This window comes from Pipistrellus hanaki (genome assembly GCF_964339955.1).
Source record: "Pipistrellus hanaki genome assembly, chromosome: 5".
Lineage (NCBI taxonomy): Eukaryota > Metazoa > Chordata > Mammalia > Chiroptera > Vespertilionidae > Pipistrellus > Pipistrellus hanaki.
Window position 1 is genome coordinate 25,200,538 of NC_140507.1, and position 18,553 is coordinate 25,219,090.

Below are 18,553 nucleotides of genomic sequence, written 5' to 3' on the forward strand. Positions count from 1 at the left end.
GTGGCCTAGAGAGGGCGGGGCCTGGGTTCCCGGTTCCGTCAGAGGCCGGCGACGTGCTGACGCAGCACGTACGTACGACGGGAGGCGGGGCCGGCGGCCGGGCGGGCGGCTGAGGCGCGGGGCCTGGTCCCGCGGGCACCATGGCCAAAACCGTGGCCTATTTCTACGACCCGGACGTGGGCAACTTCCACTACGGTGAGGGGACAAGGTGGTGGGACCCGACGGGTTCGGGGCGCGGAGGTTTCGAGACCAGGGGGTGGCCACCACCACTGACGGACTCTCTTCTCTACTCCCAGGGGCTGGGCACCCTATGAAGCCTCACCGCTTGGCACTGACCCATAGTCTGGTACTGCACTATGGCCTCTACAAGAAGATGATCGTGAGTTTCGCCGCCTCCACTGCGGGTTTGAGGGTGGGGGGCCGAGCTGCGGCCCTAAACTAGGTAGGCCGCACTGAATGCACCCAGGGAGACCCACCCGAGGGTGGGGGTGGGAGCAGGCTGGATGGAAGGAACCAGGGGCACCCCTCCCCCCATATGCAGAGTGCTGGTGAGTGCACGCACCGATTTAAGGGGAGTTACTCTTTCACCTTAGGTCAGCCACCCTTTGACCTCAGGTGGGCCAACTCTTGACGGATTAGGGTGGAGTGGGGCTGGTTTGAAGACTTGAAGATGTTTTTCTTCCTAGAATTTTAGGGTGTGGGCAGTGCTTTTAGCCTCAGAGAAGGGAAAGGGGATGTGAGGTTTACTCTCAGTTTCTATCCCTTCTCTGCAACCCGTCTCCACCAACAAGGAGCTGAAGGTCCAGGGAGGACCATAGCCCTGTGTGTAAACGTGTATGTGGAGGTATTACTTTTTAAAACTAGAATACCCCCACACAGGTAATCACTGCCCAACCCTTCATCTCCCAGGGAAACGTGCTGTCAAGTCCCTAGCTTGGAATTTGTAGCTGTGATATGCGGTTATAAACAGTTAAGCTCAGCCCTCATGCGTTGCAAGGGGAATTAGTTAACGTATGAATGAGTGTCCACGGCTTGTGCTGAGCCACAGACAGTAAATTGGTCTCAGAAGAGATTGAGGTGATGTTGGTGCATGAATCTATGAATTCCTGAAATCTTTCGCTGGCATGCACATTTTTTGGGGAGAGAAAGTCTTTTTGGTTTTGCCCAGTTTCTAAAGAAGTATGAGACACCCCCCTCCCCCACATCCCCACTCCCCGGGTACTTTGGGCTTTAGAAGATGTTCATACATCCCATATTATTTGATTCCAAAAGCACTCAGAGACAGAAAGAGGAGAACCAGAGCCCAGGGGAGGAGATGGGTATGGAGAGAATCAGGAGTAGGAGATCCAGGGAAGAGGGCAGTGGATCAAGGCTCGTAGTTGACAAGTAGGGAAGGCTAGGCTGGAGGTGGGAAGGAAAAAGGCAAGTCCGGTGGTCTTTAGGGGGCTTGATCCTAACAAACCACCCAGCCTATCAGAGCCTCTCTTCTGCCTCAGCATAACAAGGACTCGGGGTAAGGGTACTGCAGGTGTGGTTTTGGGTGATCCCCAGTGTGGGTGGTCTCAGCTCCATGACTGAGACTCACCCTGCCTGGATTCACCTTGTGTTTCTGTCCTGAGGTCTTCAAGCCATACCAGGCCTCCCAGCATGACATGTGCCGCTTCCACTCTGAGGACTACATTGACTTTCTGCAGAGAGTGAGCCCCACCAACATGCAAGGCTTCACCAAGAGCCTTAACGCCTTCAACGTGGGCGATGACTGGTGAGAAGATAGGACTTTTGGTGCCAGGCGTTTCAAGGAGAACACTTGAGTGAGGTCTTGGAGGCAGTAAGTGGGGAGATGCTGAGTCAGCGAGTCATCATGTACTCATTGGTTTATTCAACAAATATTTATTGGTCATTTATAGGCCAGGCCCTGTGCCAAATACTGGGGATGCAATGATCAACAATAGCAAAATTTTAATATTATAGTTGTGGTGAGTCCCATAAAGGAAGGGTACATGACAGCATATGAGGGTATATATGAGGGAGAATTACCCAGCTTTGGGAGTCTCGGCAGTGGAGGCTTCCTGGAGTAAGTAATAAAGATTGAGCTGAGATCTGAAAAGAAAGAGTAAGAGGTAATTAGGTAACAATGGTTGGGAGGAGAGAGGGTGAGGGGAGGAGTGTCATGGGCAGTAGGGATGACATGTGCCAGGATAGACTATGACTCATTTGAGGAACAAAAATGGCCGACCGCAGAATATGAAGAGAAGAGTGATCTGAATTGAGGCTGCAGTGATAGGCAGGGCCTTTAAAAAATAGACAGCCCTATGATGAATTGGAGTTTTTACCTCTAGAAGAGAGGCAAGCCTTCAAAGTGTTTGAAAAAGCAAGAGAGTGAGTAGTTGTAATCAGGTTTACATGATTGGACCAAGAAAATTTAGACCCTTTGGGAAAGGGAGTGGATAAGAAAAATAAGCCCTGATCCTTGCTTACATTCTAGTGTACACCCATGAAAAACAGTGACCATAAAAGCTACCATTTACTCAGTTTACTTTTAAACTTTTTATTAGGGAAAATTTCAAACATTTCTGAAAGAATAGTACAGCAAACTCCATACGTTCATCATGCAGCTGCAATACTTGTAAGCAAATTTTCATCTATATCCCCTCATCTTAGGTTATCTTTTTTTTTTTTTTTTTAAATATATTTTATTGATTTTTTACAGAGAGGAAGGGAGAGAGATAGAGAGCTAGAAACGTCAATGAGAGAGAAACATCGACCAGCTGCCTCTTGCACACCCCCTGCCGGGGATGGGCCCGCAACCAATGTACATGCCCTTGGCTGGAATCGAACCTGGGACCTTTCAGTCCGCAGACCGACGCTCTACCACTGAGCCAAACCGGTTTCGGCTGGTTATCATTTTTTTTTAAATTTATTTTTAATTGTCACCTGAGGATGTTATTTTTTACTGACTTAAGAGAGGAAGAGAGAGAGAGAAAGAGAAAGACATCGATATGATAGAGAAACATCTATCAGGAGGCAATGGCTGACCCCCTCACATGCCCTGACTGGGGATGGAACATGGGATGACACTCCAACCAACAAACACCCTGCAGGGATCACGTTAGATTTAAAACAATTCCCAGCCTGGCTGGTGTGGCTCAGTTGGGCGTCATCCTGTGCACCCAAAGGTTGCTGGTTCCATTCGAGGCAGCTGTTGGATGTTTTTCTCTCCCTCGGCCTTCCTTTCTAAGAATAAATTAAAAAGAAATTCTCAGATATCATATTCTTTTATCTGTGAATACTTTATGTATCTCTAAATGATCCTCTTTAAAAATGCACAATGTTACTACCACACCTAAAAAATTAGCAGTAATTCCTTAATATCATCAGAGTTGGCATGCAATCAGTATTCACATTTTTTCCTATTTCTTATAATTTTCCTATATTGCAATTGATTGATTTATATTAGGATTACATTTGGTTGATAATGTCTCTTAAAATTCTTAATCTATAACATTTCTTTCCCCTGAATTTAATTCTTGAAGAGACCAGGCTGTTGATCCTGTAGTATCCTACAATAGCACCATTTTTTTGAGTCCTTACTCTGCAATGCAGAGGATTGCTGCTACATCCACGTCTCACACTAACCCTGAAATGTGATAGTCCTTTTCCTGCTTTTGGGTATACTGAAGTTTGAGGAGATTTAGGTAACTTGCCTGAGTCACATAACTGGTCAGTGGAGGTGGCAGAATTCAGATCCAGAGCCCAGGTTTTAAAATAATACCGTAGGCCGAAACCGGTTTGGCTCAATGGATAGAGCTTCGGTCTGTGGACTGAAAGGTTCGGTTCCGGTCAAGGGAATGTACCTTGGTTGCAGGCACATCCCCAGTACGGGGTATGCAAGAGGCAGCTGGTCGATGATTCTCTCTCATCGATGTTTCTAGCTATCTCTCTTCCTTCCTCTGTAAAAAATCAATAAAATATATTATAAATAAATCAATAAAATACTACCCTAATCTGTTTCCCTAAAATATCCTATCAATAGAAGTAGCCTGGGCTGGAGAAACAGACACCAGCCTCTCCAAGGCCTTACCAGCCTTCACACCACCAGGGAGTTTCACACCACACAGCCTGTCTTGACCACTGCAGCCACAGAGGTCTGTCCTGCACACACCACACTGTCATTTGGTGTTCAGTCACATGTTGCCTTGGGTGGTTTCTTTTTTTTTTCTTATTGCTGCTGATGCTATTTCTGACTTCACTTTATAGGCCTGCGAATGCAGAGTCAGCCCTCAGGCCACCGCTGGGGCTGGGAAAGCCTTTGTGCGCTGAGGGAATGCTCCTGCGGGACCCTTTGTGCAGCATCCTACTGTCACACCTGTGCTTATCTGTATTTCAGATGAGAATTAGAGCTTTTCCTTTCAATTAACTTCTGACTGTTGTCAAAGCAATCTAATATAAAAGCCAAATTATACTACAAGGCTTTTAATGGGGGAGAAAAAAAACAAACAATAAACCAGTCCCAGAACCGTCCCTTCCACTTATAGATCCCTCTCTCCAATGGCAGCCACTTTTAGCTTCTTTAGCTATTTCTTCTGCCACTTATCTTTGCACTTCAAAATAATAATATTAATTTACTAGTCACTAATATGTAATATACTTAGGTAATGTCTATTGTTTGTCAGGTACTATTCTAAATGATTTGCAGTCATTAGCTCATTTAGTCTCAACTACCCCTAGGAATCAGGGTCTATGACTATCTCCTTTTTACAGATGAGAACACTTAGGCACAGAAAGCTTTATCTTGCCCAGACTCACAATCATTAGGTGTTAAACAGTCAAGGTTTGAACCTAGGTAGTTGCCTTAGAATCTAGGCTGTTAACCATGTTACTATCCTATACTGTTTCTTATAAGATGCTCATATTCATATTTCTTAATTTAGCAATGGTCTATTAAACTCTTATCATTGAAGATGAGCATTTAGTCTTATACATCACCTGGCTTCCCCTTCCCTCCTATCTTCAGAATATAGTTATATAACATTTTTTATCAAATAAGTATTCTATGTTTATATATATATATAATATTTTTTTAAAGATATATTTTATTGATTTTTTTTTACAGAGAGGAAGAGAGAGAGAGAGAGATTAGAAACATCGATGAGAGAGAGACATGGATCAGCTGCCTCTTGCACACCCCTACTGGAGATGTGCTCTCAACCAAGGTACATGCACTTGACCGGAATCGAACCCGGGACCTTTCAGTCCGCAGGCTGACTCTCTATCCACTGAGCCAAACTGGTCTTGGCCTATGTTTATATTTTTTTTAATTTTGAAAAATTAATTTACCATTGAGATAAATAGTATACTATGATTTAATAATTTTCTTATATAAGTTTTTGTTTTTCCTGGAGCTGATAATTTCCTTGTTTATTCATTTGCTTACTTGTCTAGGTGTCAATCACAAATTCTGCTCAAACTCTGAGAATCTATAAAAATCCCTATACCCAGTCGGTGTAGTTCAGTGGTTGAATGTCAACCTATGAGCCAGGAGGTCACGGTTCGATTCCTGGTCAGGGCACATGCCTAAATTGCAGGCTCAGTCCCAATAGGGAGTGTGCAGGAGGCTCTCTCATCATTGATGTTCCTTTCTCCAATCATCTCTGAAATCAATAAAAATATATATTTTAAAAAAAAACAAAACACTCCCGCCCTGGCTGGTTTGGCTCAATGGATAAAGTGTTGGCCTGTGGACAAGGTTTAATTCTAGTCAAGGGCACATGGTCGGATTGCAGGCTCAGTCCCCAGGAGGGGGTGTACAGAAGGCAGTCGATTAATGATTCACTCTCATTATTAATGTTTCTCTCTATCTCCCTCTTCTCTGAAATCAATAAAAATATATTTTAAAAAAACACTCTAGGAGAGGGTGGAGGTAAGGGGGAGAGATCAGCCAAAGGACACCTTAATCAATAAAGAAATAAAAACAAAACAAAACAATACTCCCTACAATTTTCTTTTTCACATAGTCCAATGTGTCAACTCCACTATTTCCTTGGAGACCTAAAGCGGGATATTTTTAAAGCATTTCTTTTGCTGAAGGTCAAGTTTATGAAGATATAATTTGCATACAGTAGAATTCATCCCTTTTAGGTGTACAGTTCTGAGAGTTTTGACAACAATGTCATTTATCCCCCAAAGGTTCCTCATGTTCTTTTGAAGTTAATCCCTTCTCTCTACATTAACTCTAGGCCTGTGGTCGGCAAACCGGCTCGCGAGCCACATGCGGCTCTTTTGCCCCTGGAGTGTGGCTCTTCCACAAAATACCATGTACGATTGAAACTTCGTAGCCCATTTGCAGAAGTCGGTTTTCAGCTCTCAAAAGAAATTTCAGTCGTTGTACTGTTGATATTTGGCTCGGTTGACTAATGAGTTTGCCGACCACTGCTCTAGACAACTACTGATCTGAGGTCTGTCCCTATATTTTGCCTTTTTCAGAGTGTCATTTAAATGGAGCTGCATAGTATGTAGCCATTTGTGTCTGGCTTCAAGCCTCTTTTTTTTTTTTTTTTTAATAAAAAATGAAGATGCTATTAATGATAGCTGACATTTATTAAAGGCTTACTAGGTTCCACACTGTTAAAGGCTGTGTGTTATTTCATCATTATTACTATTTTGTGTATACTATAGGAAGATAACTTTCTTTAAAATGTGATACAGAAAAGTCTTTTAAGAAAAATAGAGCTCAGTGTTCTCTTACAACTTGTTTCCTCTTTGTGTATGCTCAAGTACCTAGAAGCTGCCTGCTTCTCTCTCCAGCGAGGGTACAAACTTCCTGACAGAGTTAAATCCTTCTTTACTTCCCATCAGAGCTTGATACATGTTTTGGTCCAAAATATTTGTTGAATAGCCGAGACCGGTTTGGCTCAGTGGATAGAACGTCGGCCTGCAGACTGAAAGGTCCCGGGTTCGATTCCGGTCAAGGGCATGTACCTTGGTTGCGGGCACATCCCCAGTAGGGGGTGTGCAAGAGGCAACTGATCGATGATTCTCTCTCATCGATGTTTCTGACCCTCTATCCCTCTCTCTTCCTCTTTGTAAAAAATCAATAAAATATATATTTTTTAAAATTTATTTAAAAAAAATTGTTGAATACATTTGCAGGTAACTTGAGCATGTGGGAGCGGGAGAGCAGCTTACTAAAGAATGGAGGTTGGAGGGGTTTGGATTGGGGGAGAGGTGTGGGGAGGTCTGGACAGAGATAAAACGGCTTCAACTTTCTCCTCTTCCCCGCAGCCCAGTGTTTCCCGGACTCTTTGAGTTCTGTTCCCGTTACACGGGCGCATCTCTGCAAGGAGCAACCCAGCTGAACAACAAGGTGACCACAGCCCTGAGTCCCTTTCTCCCTTTCTGTGGCTGACGGGACTCAGGGCTTGACCCTGACCGTGAGCTCCCGTCTCTGGGGGTGGCAGGAGGACTGTGAGTTGGGTGTTTGTGTTTTAGATCTGTGACATTGCCATTAACTGGGCTGGAGGTTTGCACCACGCCAAGAAGTTTGAGGTGAGTGAGGAGGTGATGGGGAGACTATAGCTGCTCTAAGGTTGGTCAGGATGACAGTAGGGGACAGCTGGGTGGAGGAATTGTTCCGTCCTTTACAAGACCACTGTCTTGCCATAGGCTTCTGGCTTCTGCTATGTCAATGACATTGTGATTGGCATCCTGGAGCTGCTCAAGTGAGTAACCTGGGAGGCGATGGAGGGACTTAATGAGACTCTCGGCTGACGAGATCTCAGACTGTCCTGGCCCTGACCCAGATCTCCATCCCCATACTTGCTTCTCCCAATTCTTCATGCTTTGCCCAGGCTGCCTCTTCCAGTGCTCTGCTGCACATTCCCTGTTGCCTGTTTACATCTCATCCTCCTCTGCACACCCCTCTCCTGCCCCTGCATCTGGGCTGGAGCCCCAGGGTTGCCCTTAGGGAGCTGGTGGTGTTAGGTTTCAGGTGACTTTGGTGCATTTGGGCAGAAGCAGACTCTTGATAATCCCAGACCTTGTGTTTGGGAGGAGTGGCTGGGGGTTTCTTCCTGGAGTCCACCTCTGCCTCAGACCCTGTCTTTGCCCTCACCCCAGGTACCACCCTCGGGTGCTCTACATTGATATTGACATCCACCATGGTGACGGGGTCCAGGAAGCCTTCTACCTCACTGACCGGGTCATGACAGTGTCCTTCCACAAATATGGAAACTACTTCTTCCCCGGTACAGGTACGGAGTAGAAATGTCCGTCCCTTTCGCACCCCTCAGCTCTTTACCGTGACTGCTCCTTCTCAGCCTTCAGGTCTCAGCTCTGCTGCTCCTCCTCAGGGAAGCCTCTCCAACCACCCAGTTAACTACTCACCTCCTTGCCCACTACTCTCATCGAGCACTCACTGCTGTTTTGTTTTGTTTACTGTCTCCCTTACTATGTTTACTCACAAAAATATAAGCTTAGTGGTATTTCCTCCATTTCATTAATTCTCTTTATTGCTATATCCCCCATGCCTAGTAGGCCCTCAAAAAGTATTTGTTGAATGAATGCAAGTTGCAAGGGACTTAGCTCTCGGGAGTGTGTGGTGCAGTTATGCAGATGGAACGAGAGGCCCTCAGTGTTGGTTGGGTGGAAGCAGTTGTGTTGTGGATGCCTCCCATGTGTGGCTGCTAGCCCCCACCTCCCACTTCCTGTAGGTGACATGTATGAAGTTGGAGCAGAGAGTGGCCGCTACTACTGTCTCAATGTACCCCTGCGGGATGGCATTGATGACCAGAGTAAGTACTGAAGTCTTCTCCCTGCTCACTGGGCCCCTTCTTTCTCTCCTTGAGTTAACCTCTTCTGCCTGGTATTGCCTGCTGTTAGGCCAGGTATCCTTCAGGATGAATGGCCTTCAGAAGGACCATGAGCCGCCACCACCCTCCTCCCTCCTCCTGGGAACTATACAACACATTATGTGTATGTGCATTTTTCTGGGAAAAGGGTCATTCGCTTTCATCCATCACTCCCAGGGGTCTGGGACCCCTCCAGAAGTTCAGAGCCAAAGGTTTGTTTCCTTGGGTTGCCTCTTTCCTGGGCTATATGCTCTCTCAACCCCCTTTTTCCTTTTGTTCCCTGTCTCCCCATCCCCTTGGGGTGCCAGGTACCCATCTTTGGCCCTCTCCCAGGTTACAAGCACCTTTTCCAGCCGGTTATCAACCAGGTGGTGGACTTCTACCAACCCACATGCATTGTTCTTCAGGTAATACTGCCCGTGCCTGATTAGGAGGGCTCTTCCTAGGTTTGGGAGAAGCTAGCAGGAAAGAGTGGGTGGGGAAGGAGAGGGAAGAAGGGAAGCACACCTGGACATTCTGATCAGTTATCTCACCCAGCTGCCTGCGCATTTGCTTTATGCAGTGTGGAGCTGACTCCCTGGGCTGTGACCGATTGGGCTGCTTCAACCTCAGCATTCGAGGACACGGGTGAGACTTGCCCTCCTGTGACTCCCACGGGTTTTCAAGTGGCCTTGGACCTCAATACAAGAGAGGGGGTCGTGGAAAAACGGGTCTTACCTCTTCTTGAGAATCAAAAATAGTGCCAAATTGCACTTGAACCAGAAAGGTCCTTTTAAACAGGGTTTCCCCAGCTGGTTATTTATCCTCACTAGGTTTTTATTAAGCTCCTGTTATGTTCCAGACATTGTACAGGAGATGGGGACACAATGGGGAAACTCCCATGAACTTGACAGTTTAGTGTAGGAAACAGACAAACATGAGAAGCAAACCAGGTAGATTGTCATAAATCCTATGAAAGGAAAAGATAGGAAGCTGAAATACAGGATAGCAGTGGGGAACCTACTTTTGGATAGTACGATGTGGAAAGGATTTTCTGAGGAGTTGAAATTTGGATTGAGAAGCTGAAGGGTAACAGGAGCGAGCCCTAAGGAAGAGCAGAGAGAGTGCTGTCCCACGCGGTGGGCACGGCCCACGCAGAGGCTCTGAGGCCGGGAAGAGCTGGTGTGGAGAGGATGTGAAATAAAACTAGTGAGGCAAGAACACGGAGTAAGCTGGCGGTGATGTAGGCGAGGTCTGATAGGTGAGCAGTGGTGAGGCTGAATAGAGCATTTGGACCTGGTAAGGAGTCTAGATTATTATTACTGGAAAATCATTGAAATATATGAAGCAGGGAAGTGCCATGTTTTATTTTATTATTATTATTTTTTTTTTTAAATATATTTTATTGATTTTTTACAGAGAGGAAGGGAGAGAGATAGAGAGCTAGAAACATCAATGGGAGAGAAACATCAACCAGCTGCCTCTTGCACACCCCCCACCGGGGAGGCGCCCACAACCAATGTACATGCCCTTGACCGGAATCGAACCTGGTACCTTTCAGTCCACAGACTGACGCTCTACCACTGAGCCAAACCGGTTTCGGCAGAAGTGCCATGTTTTAAAGTGACTGCTGTGACTGCTGCTTGGAGAAAGGTTTGGGTTTAGGGAGACGGGAGTGGAAGGGGAAGATCAGTTAGGGAGCTATTGGTGTTGTCTAGGCTGGATATGTGGTGCTGGACTGAAGTAGAGGAGGTAGCGATGGAGAGAAGTGGATGATTTGAGTTATATTATGGCTTAGAAGTGATAGCCTTTGCTGGAGCATGGATGAGAATAGATGATTAACAGGTAGGGTGCCAGGATGGGTGTGTAGAACAGGAGTGCACTTTGTTTTAGATTTTTTTTTGAGACACAGAAATACAATAAAGTACACATATCTCAAGGATTTAACTCAATAAATTTCACTGCCTAGATCAAGATATAGAACCTATCTAGTTTCCTTGTGCCCCTTTCAGACAATACCAAGAGGTGTGTTCATTGGCTTTTCATAACTACCTTTACTTAATTCCTTTGGTTTCTTTTAATAGGGAGTGCGTCGAATATGTCAAGAGCTTCAATATTCCTCTCCTGGTGCTAGGTGGTGGTGGTTATACTGTCCGAAATGTTGCCCGGTGCTGGTAAGCACGGTCCCTCATTTTCCTTTTCCCCTTTGTCCAGTGTGAGCTGGGGGCTCCCTGAGGGACAGCAAGGTGGACCCTTGAGGCCACTTGCTCAGCCTGCCCCCGTTCTGCTGTTGGTTTCAGGACGTATGAGACATCGCTGCTGGTAGAAGAGGCTATTAGTGAGGAGCTCCCCTATAGTGGTAAGGACCACCCCATGTTACCCCGACACCAGAAAGGCTGTTCTCACAATGGCCTGGCTTGAAGGCAGAGAGGAAACTGACATTCTCAGAGCTCTATAGACTAACCCCTGAGCTCAGAACAGTGAAAAGATTAGGCAACTATAATGTAGGGATTTTGGATGGGAAGGAAAGAGATTGGGAAGTCTTGGGGCCTGATTGTCTGACTGAGCCATACTCTCTCCATCAAATCTTTTCCCTCCTAAGAATACTTTGAGTACTTTGCCCCAGATTTCACGCTCCATCCAGATGTCAGCACCCGCATCGAGAATCAGAACTCGCGCCAGGTCAGTAGCTTGGAGAAGCTGAGCACAAGGGTGGGGAGTGGTCCAGGATGTGGGAAATCAGAGAAACCATGGAAGAAAGTTATCAGCCATCACTCTCACTGATAATCAGCTAGAGGAGGATTCTAAACAGGTTACAGTAGAGGCAGTTGGGCGTGGAAGTAGGGACACTTCTCAGTTGGTGTACTCAAACTAGTACACCAACTAGGATGATGGGGTGAAAGGCAGCTGGAAGGGTGGATGCCCTCAATCACTGTGAGCTGCTCACTCTCTATTCCTTAACTCCAACCAGTATCTGGACCAGATCCGCCAGACAATCTTTGAAAACCTGAAGATGCTGAACCATGCACCTAGTGTCCAGATTCATGATGTGCCCGCAGACCTCCTGACCTATGACAGGACTGATGAGGCTGATGCAGAGGAGAGGGGTCCTGAGGAGAACTATAGCAGGTCTGGGGCAGCGATGAGAGAGGGGATTCTAGCGGGATTGTCAGGGAGGTGAAGAAGGGAAAAGTAAACTGAGACCTTAGCTTAATTTTCCCTGGCTTACTTCCTGTAGTATGCCTATTTTTCAGTCTGCTGCTATTTCACACTCTTTTATTTATTTATTTATTTTTTTAAATATATCTTATTGATTTTTTACAGAGAGGAAGGGAGAGAGAGAGAGAGAGCTAGAAACATCGATGAGAGGCACACCGGGGATGTGCCCGCAACCAACGTACATGCCCCTAACCGGAATCGAACCCGGTTAGTGGATAGAGCGTCCGCAGACCGACGCTCTATCCACTGAGCCAAACCGGTTTCGGCTCACACTTTTTTTTTTCTTTCTGTTTTTAATGACATTAGCAATATATATTATAAGTTTTAAACAGCACCAAAATATGTTAAGTTTGCATTTACAAAATCCAAACCCATTCCACAAAGTAACTGTTTGATTTGTATCTTTTCAGATAGATTTTTCTCTATAGATTAAGTATATGTACAGATAAACAAAAAATGCACATATACACTCATTCTCAAAGTTTTGTTTTTGTTTTTTTTTAATAGAAATTAGGTCATTCTTTATGGATTGCTCTACAACTTACATCTCTTACAACTGGTTCTTTCTGTTTTTTTACAAGGCAACATGTATCTTCCCATATCAATATATATATATATATATATATATATATATATATATATATCTGCTTCATTATTTTATCAGCTCTATACTATTCCATTGTGTGGATGTAGCCTCATTTAACCAAGTGCCATTGATGGACATTTACATATTTCCCATTTTTTTCATTATTTACAAAGAATGTGGCAATGGCTCCCTTTCCCCCCTTTCATGTACATCTTTGCTTGCTTATTTGAGCAGATTAGATTCCTAGAATTGTTGCTGCTCAGTCAAAGGCTATGTGTGCTAAATTGTTAAATATTTGCTGCCAAATTGCCTTCCAAAAAGTCTGTAACAGTTTATATTCTTGCCAGCATCTTAATTCCAGGTTTTGAGCTGGACAGGTCACTGCCCATATACTGCTCTCTAAGACCCTTTGATTTCTTTCCTTTATTAATTCTTTTAGGTATGATAATTGTATTGTGGTTTTTTAAAAAGCCGTTATCTTTCTGAGATAGATACTAAAACATTTACAGATGCAATGAATTAGGGGGGGGGGAAAGACTAGCATAGAATTTATTTTTAATCTCAAGTAGGCTTCTCTGAAAAATGAAGGGGAAAGACAATAGAAACCAGAAGTGCAGAAACAGATGGACTTAATGGAGAACAGATTTACTTATGTGACTGAAGGATAACCACAGCTGGACACTTGCAGGACATCTGGTCCTGGTCCATGCAGTGCTAGAGGTTTGAACTGGCTCTGCTGCAGAGTCTGATGGGCTTCTCAGTCCCTTCCAGAATCTGCTTCTCTTAGAGTTCATGCTTCCAGATGCATCCTCTGGAGCTGGGCTTCACTGCTTGGACCCTTGGGACTACTATAGCCTTCTTCCTCTGTGAATACTCCCATATTCCTGCTCTTGGTTGAGGAAGTATCTGAATCTCTGGCCTCAGGAATTCGTTTTTGACCCATCATCTCCTTCTCAACCTCTCCAGGTCATTGAGGCTTAAATTCTAGAAATTGACTTTCATTTTCTTTAAAAAAAGAACAAAACGGTAAACACCTTTGATTACGTTCTTCCTTTTGGCAAAGTGTGACCTTTTCATCTATAATTCTAGTCTGATATCTGAGCCTAGTCTCTGCATTATATCCTCCCCTCTCAACAGCTAGCAGAAGCCTCAGGCTTCTTCCTGTCGTTAAGTCCTACCTCTCTTTCAGACTGCCCACTGAGTTCCTGTTCTTTGATGTCTCCAGTTTGTGTATTATCTGCAGAATAGTGGTAATAAGAGTTACCACTTTTTGTGGTTTTGCTAAGCATCAAACTCAATACTAAGTGCTTATAGCAATTCGTATATATCATCATCCTGTTGCCATCAGACAATCCAGAGGAAGATTCTAAAGCTCAGAAAGGTTAAATAACTTTCTGAAGGTTCCACAGCTAGTTTATTATCAGGGCTGACATTCAAACCAGAGTGTCTGACTCCACAGGCTGAACCCTTGTGTGCTTAAAAGTAACTGAGACATTGCTTACTTGTCAGATAGGGCTTTTTCTGACTTAGTTGTCCAGCTTCTCTTTGATGACATTCTCCCTTTTTCCTTTTTTTTTTTTTTTTTTAATATATTTTTATTGATTTCAGAGAGGAAGGGAAAGGGAGAGAGAGAATCATCAATGATGAGAGAGAATCATTGATTGGCTGCCTCCTGCACACCCCACACTGGGGATTGGCCAACATCTGGGCATTTGCCCTGACCGGGAATTGAACCATGATCTCCTGGATCATAAGCCAATGATCAATCACTGAGTCATACCGGCTGGGCAAAAACTCCTTTTCATTGCACTTAGAGGGAAATCCAAATTTCTGACCATGCTTTTAAAAAGCCCTGCATGCTGGCCCTTTACTAACATCCTGGTCTCATCTTTTAACAGCTCTCCTTCATGCTCACTGTTCCCAGACACCCTGGTTTCCTTGCTCTTACTGGTCCTTTCACCTTTATAACTTTGGTACTTGGTGGGTATTTTTTGCAGCTCAGAATGGTCTTCCTGAGATCTTTAGCCAGTTCCTTCTCAAACTTCAGGTCTTACTTTCTTAGAACAGCCTTCCCTAATAATCCTTTGTGAAAATTTTGTTTCCTTCATCACTTTCTGTCATATCTCCCTTTATTTCATTTTATTCATGGTATTCTCCGTTATCTGGAATTATCACATTTACTTATTTACTTTGTTAGTGATTGTCAGTCTCATTTATTAGGTAAGTTTTTAGGGATTGTCAGAAATTTTGTCTGGCTTATTCTCTACTGTATTGCTAAGGCTCGTGGCAGTACTAGCACAGAGTAATCTCAATAAATGCTTACTGACTACATGAATGGAGGAATACTAGTGATCGTCTCTACTAATAGAAGGGGAGGAGTGCTTCCCTGACAAAGGGGTTTAAGACGTGGCTCCAGAGAGGGTGCCACTGTGGGAAAATACTGGAGCTTGAAGAGTGCAGCCCTCACCTCTCTCCCCTTGCTTTGCAGGCCAGAGGCACCCAATGAGTTCTATGACGGAGACCATGACAACGACAAGGAAAGCGATGTGGAGATATAAGAGCAGTTGGGCTTGCTGTGTCCCCAAGGAATTCCTTCTTACCTCTTAATTGGGTGGGAGGAAAGAGTGTGGGTCCCCTCGCTCTGTGGACCCGTTGCCTTCAGTGGTTTTACCAATGATGGGGGACTGTTCGGAGACCACATCTGGTTCTCAAACCAACTATCTCCTTTCTTCTCCCTCCTAAGACCTGACAATGGTACCTATTTGGGATTGGATGGGACAAGGATAGCTATCTGTAGAACATCTGGGGCAGTGGGCCCTGGATGCCAGTCCCAGCCCTTCTGGCCTCCTTATCCCTTCCCTGCTTCCCTCTAGCTCAGAGACTTCTAGGGATGAAGGAGTAATCAGGACTGAGGTTGCCTCTGGCTTCTTCCTCTCATGGGTTCTACTGCAAGCTTTCCTTCCAGTGCAGTGAAGAGTGAGGGGTTTTAGAGAGCCAGAGCTTATTTAACCCCTTAACCCCAGATGATGGCAAGTACAAATATGTTGCACAGGAGGATGTGAAAATGTCCTGTTCTAAGTTTTGGCTTTATGTTCATTTTACCACTGTTTTTATCCAATAAACCAAGTTGGTATTTTTTTGTACCTTTTGTCTTTCTGTGACTAGCTACCTATGTGTGAAGGCAGAGGAAGGGGGGTTATGAAGTATGTAATAAAAATCTTAGTTGACACTCACTCAGCACTTAGCTTATGTTAGGCCCTGTATATGTAATCTGCATGGACTATTTTGCTCATATATCGGGAGTTGATAGAGCCTTCTGGTTAAGAGTTAGACAAACATGGGCAGATTACTAAAGAGGGGATAGAAGAGGACTTCAGGTTTTTGAACCTGGGTGTTTGGAATGGTGATGTTAGCTGGTGAGGATGCACAGAGAGAAAAGTGCTTCCTTAGCACAGTGCCTGACAAATAGTTTCTCAGCATCCTCACTGTATGTGAAGAAACGATGCTAGTAGTCACAAACATGGACCCTTCTCTGGAGAAGTTTACAGTCCAGTAAGGAGTGAGATAAATGCAGATGTAGACAGCGTTACAAGAAAGAAGAGTATTTGCTCTTCCATGCTTTAATATTGTCTGTTTCTCAACTCTTTAACTTAGAAAGTAAAATAGCTTTTGAACTGTTTTGGACAAATTGAGTTTGAAGTGTGGGCTGGTCAGCTCTATGCAAATTTTCATCAGGCAATTAGAGAGTGGAATGTAAGAGATTTCTAAGATAGCCAGCTTTGCAGAGACCCTGTAATCTTAGTCTCTAGATTGAGCACTGGGGTCTGCAGAGTGAGAATCACTGAATCTGCTCTCAGGAACATACATTTGAAATCTTTTGCTGGCGCTGGGCAAGATAATTCAGCCCATACTTTGAGGGCCCACTGAGTGCCACATACTTTTAATTCAAGGAGCACTTGTAGCTGAGAGAATGAAACTACTGAGGAAATCAAACTAGTAGAGCAAATAACGTACTCCTGGAGAACACCTGTGATTTTCACTCTGTCAGTAGGGAATCCTGGTTAAACATAGGGCTTGGCAGTCCGACTAACATTTTTTATCAGTAATGTGTCCTTGGACAAGTCACTTTAGCTTTAAAGTCCAAATTTCCTGTTGGTATAGTGGTGAGGCTAAAGGAAACTATGACATAGCACTGTGAGGATTCAGTGAGAAGATACCTGTAGAATGTTTTATATAGTGCCTGGCATAGAGCAAGTGCAGGTAAAGGGTGACATTACTGTTCTGGCACACATTGGCTATAACTAGTTTATCTGTATTAGAAACAATTAGAAAGTAGCAAACTTTGGATTCAAAACTAGGTAGTGTAACTCCAGAGCTTGTCAAGTTCCATCTATCACTCTGTTTTTGGTACATAGCTTTTAATAAAGGGTTAACTGCCACTTTCCTCCCCCTTCTCCCCCCCCCCCCCCCATCCCCGTGCTTCATGGATATTGTGCACATGAAAACTATTATCTTGGCACTACATTTTTGCCAAGATAACAATCTCATTTGATTTCTGATTCACATAACGCCCGGGGGCTGAGGGATGAGAAGGTCCAGGCTTTACAGCCACGTGGTCTCTGCGTGGGAGTGAGTGGGGAGGCCTGCGCCGCTTCCGCCAGCAGAGGGCGACGTTCCCGGTTGCGGCCACCGAGAGGCTACACCGCCCCCTCGTCACCCCCCACGTGGGTGCGAATGGTTAGGCCCGCGGGGCAGGTAGCGAGCTTCCGCGGCTTCCCTCCACCCCCCTCCCTCCACTCATTGGTAGGGGCTGCGGGTCCGGGCGGAAGTGGGGCAGGCGGGCGGGAGCGAGGCGTCGCCGTTGTATATTCATGAGGCGCGCGCAGCCGGCATGCTAATGAGGCGGGGCGCGGCGGCCGGCTGAGCTGCTGGGCGGCGGCGGCGGCTGCGGGCTGGGCGCTGCCGGTGGGAGCGGTGTGGGCGCGGGGTGACCGGCCGGCGCGAACCTGGACATGGAGCCGCCCGGCGGGGGCCTGGGGCCCGGCCGCGGGACCCGGGACAAGAAGAAGGGCCGGAGCCCGGACGAGCTGCCCGCGGCGGGCGGCGACGGCGGCAAATCCAAGAAATTTGTGAGTGTCCTTCCCAGCCCGCTCCCTCAGCCCGGCCCGGCACCCGCCCTCCGGACCCCGAGCTTCCCCGCGGGGATCGCCGCCGGCCCGGGGACGCACGCCTGGCTTTCGGGAGCCGCCCCCGCGCCTCGCTGTCTCCTTTTCCTGGGTCCCGGGCTCCGCAGCCCGACCTCCTCCTACCCCTCCAGGACCTCGGGGAGCCCGGCGTGCCCCCCGGCCCCCGGCCCCGCGCCTCTGGCCCGGCCACCTCGGACCTCCCTCCGCCCCCGGCCCCCGCGCTCTGCCCTGCGCCCCCGGAGCCCAGGCGGAGCTCCCCATCTCTCTGCTCTCACCCCACTTCCTTTCTTCCTCCTCTGTTATTACCCCAACACACCTTCTCCGTCTGGGTCCTCGGTGCTTCTCTGAGTCCATTTTCTCCTGTTACCCTCCCCCCTGCGCCGTGTTTCTGGGTTTTATTTGCTTCTCCTAAAGGTCACTTCCTTCCCCCGGATTGGGCGCTCTCACCTGCTAACTTTCCTCCCGCCCAGCCCTCCCGCTGGGCCCTCGGCCCGGTGTCACCGAATAATCCTTCCTCTCGGGAGTGCTACCTGGCTGGGCCCCACCTGCCTTCCCTCCCCCCTGGCCGTGTGTCCCTGCGGGGGCCAGGCCCCGTGGTCCCTGGGCCCGGAGTTGGTTTTCTCGGCCGGCCTTTCTCCGGCCAGAGAGCCTGTCGCTCTACCCTGTTGCTTTATCACTTTCCAGGGAGTTGGGACTTCCCATGAGTATGCCCTTCTTGACCTTAGGCGGATGGCGAT

General features: G+C 46.4%; 2 protein-coding genes and 1 long non-coding RNA gene across 3 annotated transcripts in view; 2 read left to right on the forward strand and 1 right to left on the reverse strand.

Annotated features, from left to right (window-relative positions):
* The first annotated feature begins 45 nt into the window (after nucleotides 1–45).
* HDAC3 (histone deacetylase 3) lies at nucleotides 46–15,773 on the forward strand. The gene is made up of 15 exons (XM_084885010.1): nucleotides 46–195; nucleotides 297–379; nucleotides 1,620–1,762; nucleotides 7,282–7,363; nucleotides 7,489–7,545; nucleotides 7,663–7,718; nucleotides 8,116–8,249; nucleotides 8,709–8,789; nucleotides 9,180–9,253; nucleotides 9,409–9,473; nucleotides 10,910–10,999; nucleotides 11,126–11,184; nucleotides 11,428–11,507; nucleotides 11,797–11,954; nucleotides 15,119–15,773. The coding sequence occupies exons 1-15, from the start codon at nucleotides 141–143 to the stop codon at nucleotides 15,186–15,188; spliced, it is 1,287 nt and encodes a 428-aa protein (XP_084741136.1). The 5' UTR covers nucleotides 46–140; the 3' UTR covers nucleotides 15,189–15,773.
* On the reverse strand, nucleotides 2,668–18,175 carry LOC311623183. Its single transcript, XR_014795114.1, has 2 exons — nucleotides 18,133–18,175; nucleotides 2,668–3,950 (listed from the first exon to the last, which is right to left on the reverse strand). It is a non-coding gene; the product is annotated as an uncharacterized lncRNA (long non-coding RNA).
* Nucleotides 17,485–18,553, forward strand: part of DIAPH1 (diaphanous related formin 1) — an 84,047-nt gene continuing 82,978 nt past the window's right edge. Inside the window, exon 1 of the mRNA XM_084884928.1 lies at nucleotides 17,485–17,759. Coding sequence (XP_084741054.1) covers nucleotides 17,643–17,759 — 117 coding nt within the window. The 5' untranslated portion in view covers nucleotides 17,485–17,642. The remainder of the gene's footprint in view (nucleotides 17,760–18,553) is intronic.

What these genes read in the sequence shown, in the direction of transcription:
- HDAC3 (XM_084885010.1), top strand. Translation starts at nt 141, where the DNA reads ATGGCCAAAACCGTGGCCTATTTCTACGACCCGGACGTGGGCAACTTC. An exon ending in GCCTCTACAAGAAGATGATC is followed by an intron (nt 380 to 1,619) that starts GTGAGTTTCGCC and finishes TTCTGTCCTGAG; the next exon opens with GTCTTCAAGCCATACCAGGC. An exon ending in GGATGGCATTGATGACCAGA is followed by an intron (nt 8,790 to 9,179) that starts GTAAGTACTGAA and finishes GCCCTCTCCCAG; the next exon opens with GTTACAAGCACCTTTTCCAG.